The 11,966-nt window shown below is 53.1% G+C and overlaps 1 protein-coding gene across 1 annotated transcript in view; it reads left to right on the top strand.

The window, feature by feature from the left end:
• The window catches only part of DDB1 (damage specific DNA binding protein 1), a 29,180-nt gene extending 22,040 nt beyond the window's left edge, over positions 1 to 7,140 (top strand). The window contains exons 21-27 of the mRNA XM_031941718.1: positions 983 to 1,077; positions 1,637 to 1,807; positions 2,170 to 2,279; positions 2,562 to 2,731; positions 2,871 to 2,973; positions 3,524 to 3,647; positions 4,056 to 7,140. Of these exons, the coding sequence (XP_031797578.1) occupies positions 983 to 1,077; positions 1,637 to 1,807; positions 2,170 to 2,279; positions 2,562 to 2,731; positions 2,871 to 2,973; positions 3,524 to 3,647; positions 4,056 to 4,139 (857 nt within the window). The 3' untranslated portion in view covers positions 4,140 to 7,140. The remainder of the gene's footprint in view (positions 1 to 982; positions 1,078 to 1,636; positions 1,808 to 2,169; positions 2,280 to 2,561; positions 2,732 to 2,870; positions 2,974 to 3,523; positions 3,648 to 4,055) is intronic.
• Positions 7,141 to 11,966: the final 4,826 nt, after the last annotated feature.

The raw sequence follows: 11,966 nt of genomic DNA on the forward strand, positions 1-11,966 counted from the left end.
CGTTCTTCCCCTTGAGGTTGGAATCTCCTGAATTGTTCCTTAGTGCTGGTATTTGTTTACCTTTGCTGTCCCTCAGCTTTCTCCATCCATAAAATGGGAAGCACGTTTGTCACTGGAACCTCACTCTAGAGTTCAGTCTTAGAATTGAAAGGCTTAAAAGCGATTCAGTCCATTTTTGGACATCTTCCCCGGGATGGGTGGGAGGTCATTGACGTCGGGGGCTGTGCTTCTGAGCACTGGGTCTGTCGCTGCCTGCGGAGGACCCACCAAACCGTGCCAGACTGCTTAGGTCCCCACCAGAGAGCAGCCCCTGGACACAGAAGGCGCAATGTCGGTCCTATCAGCTCCTCTCAGGGGGAAGTGGGCAGTGGAACCTCGCTTTGTGTCCCTAGATGAACCATGTGGGGAGGAGGCTCGGTCACCACTTCTAGTCTGATGAGCTAGCGACACTCCTGTCTTCTCAAAGCCCAGTGTCTGTGGCTGGGAAGGTGTGCTTCCCTCAGATTTCCGGGGGGTGGGAGGGGTTTCTCTGCACATGGAGATGCCTCAGAGTCTGACTTGTGAGTCCGGCATTGATGCAGGCCTGAGGTGCCCACCCACCCAGAATTCCTTTGGCCCCTGACATTGTAGTTCTGTGACCAATCCTGTGACCCGTGCTCATCTGGTCAGAAGTGAGAGCTCTCCCGAGACCTGCAGCTATCACAGCTTCTCATGCCTTGAGCCTTTCCACTCTGATGGTGTCATTGGGAGCACCCGCACTCTGTGTCCCCTGCTGTGCACCCTGAGGGCAGGGCCTGTAGCCTTCGTTTTTGCGTTGGTGTCTCTCGGGTCGAGGACCTGCTCCAGGCTGGAGGAGAGCTGGGCAGAAGAAGCTGGGAGAGGAAGGGCCCTGGAGAGAGGAGAGGGTGGCAGTGGGGGAGCAGGAACGGGACGGAGAGCGGGCCGGTGGTGATGACCGAAGGACATGCTTGTTCTTTCCCAGGCAAACTTCAGACTGTAGCTGAGAAGGAAGTCAAAGGTGCTGTGTACTCCATGGTGGAGTTCAATGGGAAGCTCTTAGCCAGCATCAACAGCACGGTGAGACCTGCTCTTCCTGTGCGGCACCTGAGCTCATTGTCTTCCCTAATGTTGGGTGCGGGTGCCCCAGTTGGGGGGGAACGAGACCTGGGGTTGTCATTCAGGGGGCATGGAGTGGAATCCCGCTTTGTGCAGAATCCCGTGAGCAGTTACAGAGAGGAAATGAGGTCACGACTCTGCTTTTAAAGATTCAGGGAAGCAGAACAGACTTCTGTATGAAGGCCTTCCCAGGCAGGAGCCCAAGGCCTGGGCTCAGAGGGCCGGGCTTCTCTGTGTGGGGACCGGAAGGACTCGTGGGGTGATTCACACTAGATAAGATTGTGGATCATTGATCAGGAATCACCAAGGCAGGAGTTGGAGGCTTATATTTCTTTTGCATTCCCGGTCTGGGAGGGGACTGAGTTCTGACCAAGTGTGTGAGGAAAGGCAGTTGGCAGGGGAGGGGCTGCTGTCCATTTCCCATTGGGCACCAGAACATTGGAGAGCGACCTTCCTGGTAGCTGGGAGCCGTCAGGAGAAATTCCTTCGCTCTTATCCTGGGAATGATTGTCTTTCCAAGGTGCGACTTTACGAGTGGACCGCAGAGAAAGAGCTCAGGACCGAGTGCAATCATTACAACAACATCATGGCCTTGTATCTGAAGACCAAGGGCGATTTCATTCTGGTCGGTGACTTGATGCGCTCTGTGCTGCTTCTGGCCTACAAGCCCATGGAGGGCAACTTTGAAGAGGTAGCAAGCCTGGGAGAGCCAGGGCTGGAGGGTGGGGTTGGGGGGGAACGGGGTTGGAGGTGGGGGTGGCCAATGGCCAGACTGAAGGGTTCATTTTTGTGGTGCGGCTGTGGGGACCTGCTTGGCACAAGGCCTCCAGGCTGGCGGAGTCCAGAGCAGTCTTGGGTCGCTCTGGGGCTTGAGGATGCTCTAGGAGGAGGAAGGAGCAGCCGGCTTGACCTGGTGTGCAGGATGCAGAGCAGGATGTGGAGGGGGTTAGGGGCTGTGCTACGGCCCGCTGCTCAGCCTTCTGGCCACAGGATGAACGGTACCGGGCTCTGCTCTCTGGGACTTGCTGATTCTTCTCCACCTTTTTTTCCAAGATTGCCCGGGACTTTAACCCCAACTGGATGAGTGCCGTCGAAATCTTAGATGACGACAACTTCCTGGGGGCCGAGAATGCTTTTAACTTGTTTGTGTGTCAGAAGGACAGGTGAGTGACCTGTCCCAAGGTGGGCGGGGGATGAGGTAAAGAGATCCGGTTCTGTACTCGGAGCCCCTCTGTGGGGCAGCAAGAAGGCTGGTGGTGGCGGCCTCTCGGGCTGCCCTGGAAGTGAGGAGCCTAGCCCACGGGAGTCAGGAGCCAGGCCTCCATCCTCTGGAGTTCTGTGCTCCCAAGGGCCCGAGCCGTGCCCAGCCTAGCCTGGCACACCACCTCAGGGCCTCCAGGAGAACTTGGGGAGGGAGGCGAGTGCCCACTCCTTGTGCCTTTCAGCGCTGCCACCACTGATGAGGAGCGGCAGCATCTGCAGGAGGTGGGGCTCTTCCACCTGGGCGAGTTTGTCAACGTCTTCTGCCACGGCTCCCTGGTGATGCAGAACCTCGGGGAGACCTCCACCCCCACGCAGGGCTCCGTGCTCTTCGGCACGGTCAACGGCATGATCGGTAAGTCGGCCGCTCTCCGGCCTTGGGCTGGTGCCCGGGAGGCTTTCCGGCCGTGGCCTGGACCACGCTGGGGCCAGTGGCCATTCCCGGGGAGCTTTTGGATCTCCGCCATTGGCTTCCTGTTATTTCGCCTTGTCAGGTCTGGTGACCTCCCTGTCAGAAAGCTGGTACAACCTCCTTCTGGACATGCAGAACCGACTCAACAAAGTCATCAAAAGCGTTGGCAAGATCGAGCATTCCTTATATCCTTCCTGAAGTTCCCATTAGCCCTGGGCCCTCCCTAACCATTGACTCCACTCTGCCCGGGGCCAGTGACAAGGCTCTGTCTTCCGGGGACAAGCTGCCAGCCAGGAACTGGGCTGAGAGGCGCTTAGTGGGCCAGAGGAGCTTGTCTTTGAACAGAAGGGAAGAAGGGGGCGGCTTCCAAGAGCCCCCAACAGCACCAGCTTCAGTGCCGCCCTGGAGGTGTCCTAACATTGCAGGTGCTCTTAGAAATCCAGGGTCGTCTCTGTAGGAAGGGAAGCTCTGGAACCTTCTAGGAAAAGAGCAGAGAGGACCCCCTGGGGGGCAGTGTAGGGGCAAGGCCTAAAGCTGGTGCCACAGTAATGACTTCCTGTGAGCCCCAGCCGCTGCCCCCACAGGATGTGAGGTTTGACATAGACATACACCCAGGAACCGTCGGCCCTCAGCCCTCTGAGGAGCAGCTCCTCGGTTGTGGCAGGGAGGGGTCTCAGGTGTCTGGTGGGAAGTCTCCCTCCAAATGATCCCATGCTCCCTAACTCTTGCTTGCACCTGGAGATCGTTTCATACCGAACGCAAGACAGAGCCGGCTACAGGTTTCATTGATGGAGATCTGATTGAAAGTTTCCTGGATATCAGCCGGCCCAAGATGCAGGAAGTCGTGGCTAACTTACAGGTGAGCCTTGGGCGACGATGGCAGATGGGCCAGTTTTATTTCCTGATTTGATGGAGCTCGGCGCCCTCTGGGACCTCCCTTTTCATCCTTTGTTCCTCCTTTTGGAACTGGGGGCTTGGAGAAAAGGCAGTTCTCCTGGCTTAGCAGAGAGGGATTTAAGGACCACCAAGTCCGGGCCCCATCAGACTGTACATGTGTAACTGTCCCTCGCCCTTTGCCTATCCCCACGCTGTAGGCTCACTGAGCCCCGTCTTCTCGGCTTCCCCTGAACCTTTCCTGGTTTGGTTCATTGGAGAGAGGGGCTCCCCCTCGCCCAGTGCCACAAGAGGGGGTTCTCGTGTCTCCCCACGGGGGGTGGGGTGGGGGTGTGCCTCATTTCTTCTTGACTGACCAGCATCCTTGTTCCAGTATGATGATGGCAGTGGGATGAAGCGAGAAGCCACCGCAGATGACCTGATCAAGGTTGTGGAGGAGCTGACTCGGATCCATTAGCCATCTGGCCGGGATCCCCCCTTCCTAGAACCTCTCTCCATGTTTTGCACCTGGAGTCTTCCCCCACCCCCTTCTTTGTTTAGTGGAGGGGGGACCCCCTTTCCCCAAGCCAGCTGTCCAACAGCCCCAGGAGCCACCCTCTGCCCTCTGTGGGGGTGGGGCATTTTTGGGAACTAACGCCAGCTCACTAGAGATAATGGAAATGGGCTGGGGGTGACAATACTTTCATGCCTGGGTTTTCACCTGTCACCGGGGACCACCAAGCCTTGGTCTTGACCAATTGTCCTCTTTCGTAGCTCTGTGGCTGAAGGGAAGATCCGTTGGTCTCCCTCATTCCCTGTTCTCTAGGATCTTTGTATTTGGATTTCCTGGGGGTGGGGGGTGGGCGGGGTTCATTGTCTTTGAAGCCAGGTTCCCCTTTTGCCTTCCCACTGCTGCCTCTGAGAGCTTCCCTCGCTCAGTCCGTGACCACCAGGCCATGGGGCGACGGAGACCCCAGAGCTCTCTGGGGGAGCTGCTGCCTTCAGGGACAAGGAGAGTGAGGGAAGCAAACGGGTTGTTGGTTTCTGAGTTTTACCAAATAAAGTAGAATCCAAGAGGAAAGAGCCCATTGTTTCTGCTTCTCTGCCCCTGGCCTGGCTGGAATTCAGCTGCCCGGCCCCAGCGGCGAACGCCTCCTTGCCACCCCTAGGTACGGCGGCATCGCTATTTGGGGCACCTCTGCCCCTCCTCTCTTAGCATCCGAGGGTGGCGTCCCAGCCAGGAGGTTGGTCCAGATTTGGATAACTTGGGTTTCTTTGTCTCTCTCTCTCTGTTTTCATCTCCCAGGCCCAGCCTGCTGCCCGGTCTGCTTTGGCTGGCCAACCCTGCTGTGCTGTATGCTGGTCGGCCCTCCTCCTCCTAGCTCCTCCAGGCAGGCACCTTGTGCCTCGGAGGTTGCGTCCGTTTCTCCCCCATTCCCTTTGCCTAATGTATGACTCCACTAACTTTCTTTCCCTCCTCTTGCCAAGTGGTCAGAACGTGCAGAGGGCAGCCAAGGCGCCGATTTTCCCCGAGTTCTGTGGTTCTCTGGTCCTGCAGAATGATCCTGCGCCCTCCTGCCAGGCTCCCAGAGGCCTACAAAAGAGACGAGGAGACAACTCCTTGGGCTCATTTGCCAGCCTCCTGGTGCCGCCCACTCTGTGCATTCTCCTTGTATTTGCCTCTTGGCTTAACCTGGCCAAGTCAAGTAAGCAGGCGCTGCTTTTTGGATTTGGAGCACCAGAGTGGGATGTGGGTCTGGGAGTTAGCCCTAGAGGAACGTTAAGTGCATCCCTGCTCTGTCATGCTGGCCTCAGCTTGGAGGATGCCTCGAGTCCTTCTGAGAGCAGTTCAGGTAAGGGCTGGGGGGGGAGGCTGGGAGAGCCCGAGGGACCCTCTTCACAGAAGCTGGATGCGAATAATGGTGCTTTAGGTAGGAGGGACCGAGTAATCACCTGAGGACCTCGCAGGAGGGGGCCGTTAGCCAGGGGCAGCTTCGTGGGTGGGCGCCTAGCCCCACGACCTGGGCCTTGAACAGAGGGAAGGCTTTCAACGTGCACTGCTTGGTTGGGGGAGGGGGGGGTCTGTCCCAGATGTGGGGAGTAGCAGGTGGAGAGTAAAGCCCAGCAGGAGACGATCCCCCAATGAGGCAGGTTGCCAGCTATCCCTGGGCCATTGAGGATGGTGCCAGAAGGCTGAAAAGAGGAACTGGACTGTGGACAGGCCTGGAAGGCCAGACCAAAAGCTTAGACCTTGAGTCCTACAAGCCCTGGAGAGCCAGGAACCCTCAGCTGTGTGGATTTGGAAGCTGACTTGGGTAGAATGTGGGGAGGAGACTGGCTTTGGGCATTCACGTTAGCCTTCCGGCCTCCCCCAGTAACAGCAGACAGTGAGAAGTCATCCCCCGGTCCAAGCAGGCGCTCGGGTGGCAGCACAGGTGCTGTCTCCGCAGTGGGGCTTCTTTCTCTACTGGCTTCTGATGGGGAAACCAAATGATTTCTCCCTCATGGGACCTCTGGGAGTCTCAGTAACTGAAAAACGCAGAACTTAATTGTTTAAAGACAGGTTTTGAATTTGGCCAGACTTCCTGTCCTGGGAACCAGTGTTGACAAGGGAAGTGTCCAGCTAACATCTGGAAGGCAGAATGACCATGTGACTGACCCAAGACCATACAAGATGGTTCATTATTGTATAAGGCAAGGTGACCAACAAGTAGATCCAAATAAGGACTTGGGGACAAGATAAAAATGTCACTTTCCAAAATTGAAACTAAGAATCCGTATGCCATGGCTAAGATTGGCAGCAGTAGCTGGCCACCCCTAGATGGTGGTTTTTCAGTAACTGAGAGACACCTGAACTGGAGGTGTCTCCCAAATGCACTCGAGAAAATGGGCTTCCATCAAGGCTTTTTACCAGGTTATAACATGGAAAGAATCTTGATTTATATGGGAAGACATTTAAATATGGCAGTAGTACTTGACTGTACCTGTGTAACCTTGGACAAACCCCTTTTTCTGTATTTCAGTTTCATCCCTAAAATAGAAATTGGACTATGTGACCTCTTAAGATCCTTTCCGACTGTAACTTCTGTGATCTTATGTGTGAAATATTAAATTATCCGTGATCTAGTTAATTATAACAAGTCTCTCACATGATCCACTGGAGAAGTTCCAAAGAGAAAATTTGGCAACATTAATCCGGTGCCATCCACGGCAGAAACTCGTGTGGATGGGGCATTATGCTAAAATGGCGGGCCTTCCAGGGGAGCAGGGATAATTATCCAGGCTTCTATTGCAGCCCGAGTGGAACGTTCTTCAAAACCATCTTTCTAGCTCTGATTCCTCGCTCTCTAAGTGGCCTCTTAATGACTTAAGTTTGGGGATTTTTTGGTGTGTCTTGGTCCCTGGAAAGATCATTCCCTTCTTCCCCTCTCGTATGACTGTTGTAAATTAATAAATTGGGTTTTAGGTTTATGAATCAATCTTCTGTGTGTTTGATATTCTTCAGTTTTGCAGAGTTCCTGGGTGACTCGGTGAGTCTGCACAGCTGAAGAGCACACTGGGACTTGGGGTAGAATGCCGCCAAGATTCTGTTCTCCCTACCTGGTGCGGCTCTGCCTTTCCGTGACTTTGGCCCATTGGGCTGGCAATCAGAGCTGTTTTTGAGCCCGTTTCCTAGCTAACTATCATCTTGGGCCATCATAGCATCAGTTTTCCCCGTGATTAGGCCCTGTTCCAGCTGTCACTTGGAGAGCAGCACGCTTTAGCCTAGCCTGCCCCACTCTCATCTTTCTAAGTCGGGGAGCCCTGAAGCCTTTTGGCACTTTGATTTCTCGGGGCCCAGGCTCCTGGGAATTGTCATTCAGAGTTAAGTTTCATCATTACACATCCCACCACCAGCAGCTCTTGGGGAAACGTTCTGCTCTGACCACCCCCTCTCATGCACCATTAATCACTCCTCCTGAGGTAAAGGGCTCCCTGAAGAACTTGACTCCAGCCAGCTGGAATGGTCCCTTTCCACGAAGCCTCTGATGAGCTAACCTCACTCCAGGCCTCTGCACGAACTGACCTTTGGGAAAATAATAGAAACTTACTGACTCATCACATGATTGTTTGGAATGGGTTGCAAGGCAGCCTTCTTAGCAGCCAACAATGTTAGGGATCTGTGCTCAGCGGAAGGTCTCATTCCAGTGAGTCTACGAGTTAATCAAGATTGGGCAGCAAATAGTAAGTTGAAGTCTGGGGGAGAGGGTTTTAATTTTGAGATTTACCCAGCCTGCCCATGAGGCATGGGGCCGATCTGGCAGTTCTCTTAATGGATTACAGGCAAATCAGAAGGGTGGAGAAGTGGGACAAACAGCAGGAGATAGACGCACATGAGAGCAATGGAGAATGTGGATTTACTCAATTAAGCATCTGTTACTCAATTGAACAAGTATTTACAAAGGCCTCCTGATCCAGCCCAGGCCAGGCACTGCATGCTGGACGCTGAGGACAGAAAGGACGAGACCTGACCTCAAGATGCTCATGATCTGTTGGGGCAGGCGTCATTTGACCAAGCAATGTCCATCTGAGAGAATTTGAGGAGGGAACAAACTGTACCAGGGAGATGGGGAAGAAAGGCTTCCCATGGGACAAGGCAGGGAAGTGATGAGGTTGCCATTCCGGAGTTTGCGGGGCAGCCTCGGTGCTTTTCCCTCATGGAACTTGTGTTCCACCAGGTACAAAGAAAAAGATGAATACCAGGAGTTTACGGCAATTGCTTATCAGGGAAGAACTTTATTGAATTATAGTCTAGGGCAATGAAAGCTGAAGGTGGGGATGATCTGAAAAGTTTTTGGAATCTAGGACGGGTAGAGATGGAGCATGGATCTTGCATAAGACGAGGTTCTTGGGATTGAACATAAGGAATGAGGATGGAGTTCGTGGTAGATTAGGGTCACTGCGTGGCTTCTGGCAGTGTTAACAGTTGCTTTTATAGTTGAGCAATTCAAGATGGGCTCAAATACACTTAAAATCATTGACTGTGAGCTGAAGACAGAGCAGACCTGAAAGGCCCCTTGCCATAAAGTGTCATAGTTGAATATACTGTTGAGTTAGAAGTGATATTTGGATATGAGAACTTCAGAGCTGGAAATGGTCTTAGTATATAGAATGAGCTGGAAGGGGCTTTAGGACAAGGAAACCCAGAGCTGGGAGATAACTTTAGAACACAAAATGTCAGTGCTGAAAGACCACCCTCCCCTTGAACATATTGTAACTGGAGAGGTCCTTAAAACACTAGTGTCAAACTCATCCGGAAAACAGGGCCGCCAGATCATACAAAAGTGTTGACTGCAGACTGCAGAGGTAGAAATAGAAACCACCTATTCACTTCTGTATTCTTTTACATTTTTCATTTATTTTTCTTAAGTATTTTCCAATTATGTTCCAATCCTGTTGGGGTCATACTCAGAAGTAGAATGATTTACAGATCTAGGGCTACTGGAGACCCTTTGTAAAGTTAACACATATAGGACACGTTGCTTTGGGATACCTGAACAGAGGCAGGACCAGGAGGGAAAGCTTGGTGTCCTTGGGGTTAGACGCTGTTATGGGAAGGCAGTATGGGGTTGATTGATACCCTTGGTCTTTATTTTTAGGGACAGTACATTTTGACTTGACTTGGGCTGTTTTTAACTTGTGTTCACCTGTTTACTAGACATTTCCTTTCCGTTAAATTCAGGCTAGAACATAACTGCATGAAATAAGTAAGAGTAATAACATCAAGGTAAACATTTAGGTGTAAAAACGACTCTACAGGTATGGGGTGTTGCAAGTTTAGCCTAAAAGTAGCTTTTATATATATATATATATATATATATATATATAATTTTTTTTTTTTTAATGACTTAGGACTTTGAGTAGACTGCATTCAGAAAAGACAGAGTGATTTGATAGGATCGGTCGCCCATGGACAGGATTCAGATATTTGCCACCTCATCCACAGTCACTTCGTTATTGTTGGCCCTTTGATTCCTCTGGATGATCCATTAAGGTCTCTCCTAACTAAATCTTTTCATTCTAAACCCAATGTGAGGTAATATTGGGCCATGAGAGCCTTGACCTGATGCTCTAGTCAGACCGCATTTATGGAATATCATGCTCGCTTTGGGGCGATACACTTAAAAAATTTCATTGACAACTTAGTCTACAGATGGGTACCATGGTCTTCATGGGTGATGGGCAAGTCAAACCCTTTGTTTCTAAAGCGAGGGGTTGGAGAAATGGATCTGATGATAACACAGCTAGATCTGGAACTTGTTGCATGGCTAAGTTCAGAGAGAAGTAGTTTATGGTTTAATGGGCTTGGGGTCTCCAGTGGAATGCTTCAGGGACCCGCACTTGGCTACCAATGATTTGGATCAGACCCTCAATGACACGGTACTAAACGTGCAGATGGCACGAAGCCTGGAGGGTCATTGAGTGACCAAATCTGGATCCAAAAGGACCTTGACAGGCTGGAATATGGGTTGTTTCAAATATGAAAGTTAGTAGGGATGAAAGTAGCCTTGCATTTGGGCACAGATAATTGGCTTCTCAGTATAAGACGGGGGAGACGTGGATGGCTACCAGTGGCTCAGAAAAGGGGTTAGTGGGTTAGTGAACAGCAAGCTCAGGATGAATCATCACCACCCCCTTGGACTGCAAAAAAGCAGGGTGCAGCCTTGAGGCGTCCGAAGAGAGAGCCCTAGAAACTTCAGCCACCATTGAGGGTTTGAGAAGTCCCTAAACTTCCCCAACCCTAGGAAGTCTCTCTGGCCTGATAAGCAAAACTGCTTAGATGGAGGTCAGTGAGACAGTGAAATTGCCTCTGGGATGCCAGCTGTGAACATCGCATGGTTCCAACTCATGATCATAAAAGTCACCAAAGAATTGTGGGAAGGAGAACCGACAGAACTGAGACCCTACGGCAGGGTGCAGGGCTTTACTGTGGGAAGGGATTTTTGAGTTGGGGAATTAAAGGGAAGAAAGCGGCTTCCCCCAAGCTAAGGATCCCGAGTGGCATTCCCACCAGACAGCCAACCAAGCCAGCAGCCCCCTGGGAAGGCCCCAGCGTACCTGTGACTTGCCAGGAGCATCCCGGCAGCAGCCACTGATGCACTGTCCTACAAGGCCATTCCCTCCCGAGCCTGGGGGAAGGCTTTCTAACTACTCTTCTTGCTGTGAGTAAATAAATCCCTTCCCTAAAGAACTAACCAGACCTACAGGTGACTATTAAGGGGAAGCCCTCTGGAGCGGGATTGGGCTGCCGGTGGGAGGACGGCGGTTATCCCTGCGGGGCTTCCCGGGAGCAGGGATGTCACAGGTACTCTGCCCTGAGCCTTCTGGCGCTAGGCCGCCCTCTAGCGGCCACTAGGGGACTTCAGGCATAAAGTGAGTAGTGAAATTAGGGACATCCTCCAGTTCAATTCCCCTGCTGCACAGATGGGGAAACGAGTCCCAGATGGGCTAAATGGCTTAGCCAAGTCACGGAAAGTCAGCAGCAAGTCAGGAGTTAAAGGCGAGTCCCACTCCCGGTCCGGGCCCCTCTCCCCTCTAGCAGCGCCTCTGAACCTCCCTTTTCCCCTTAAATGGAGGTTAAACTAAATGACCTCTAAGGTGTCTCAGCTCGAAAACTCAATGGCCGGTGACGTTTCTAGGCGCTGACGTTCAGTTCAATGCAAGGCCGGACTTGTACAGTGGGACAGATTGAGCCGTGAGGCAGTGAGCTCCCCGTCCTTGGAAGTGTCCAAGCAAAGGCTGCAACCGCCGAGATGAGAACTAAGTAGCCTGTTTCCCATTTCCTCTCCCCCGGGGCGCTCCGTTCCGTGTCCAGGCTTAGCCCGTGCGCGGGACACTGCGGGCACGGAGGGAGGGGGCGGGGGGAGCTGCGCCTTGATTTGGCCGGTCCCCTGCGGCCATTCGGGAAGACCAGATGCTCTGGTGAGAGAGGAGCCGCTCGCTGTCATTCTGGAGGGGTATCCTGGGAGAAAAGGTGGCGAAAGCTCCCCAGCCTGTCTCCTAGGGACCGTCCCCCCGCGCCCCCCGGCCAGGGGCCGAGGCGCCACCTGCCCCGAGGGAAAAATCCGCTCCGGCTTTCCCAGGGCCCGGAGCTTTTCACCTTCACGGACAAAAGAAAGCGCTGCCCTCACGGGAGGGCGGGGTTTGGGCCCGCGAGGCCCCAGGCTCGGCCCCGCCAGGCCAGGAGAGGGGCGGGGATGGCAAAGGCCAATTTCGCTCCCTGTCGGGGCCCCCGGGCTCTCTGGCCGTATTCCCCAGGGCGGGC

This window comes from Sarcophilus harrisii, chromosome 6 (genome assembly GCF_902635505.1).
Source record: "Sarcophilus harrisii chromosome 6, mSarHar1.11, whole genome shotgun sequence".
NCBI lineage: Eukaryota > Metazoa > Chordata > Mammalia > Dasyuromorphia > Dasyuridae > Sarcophilus > Sarcophilus harrisii.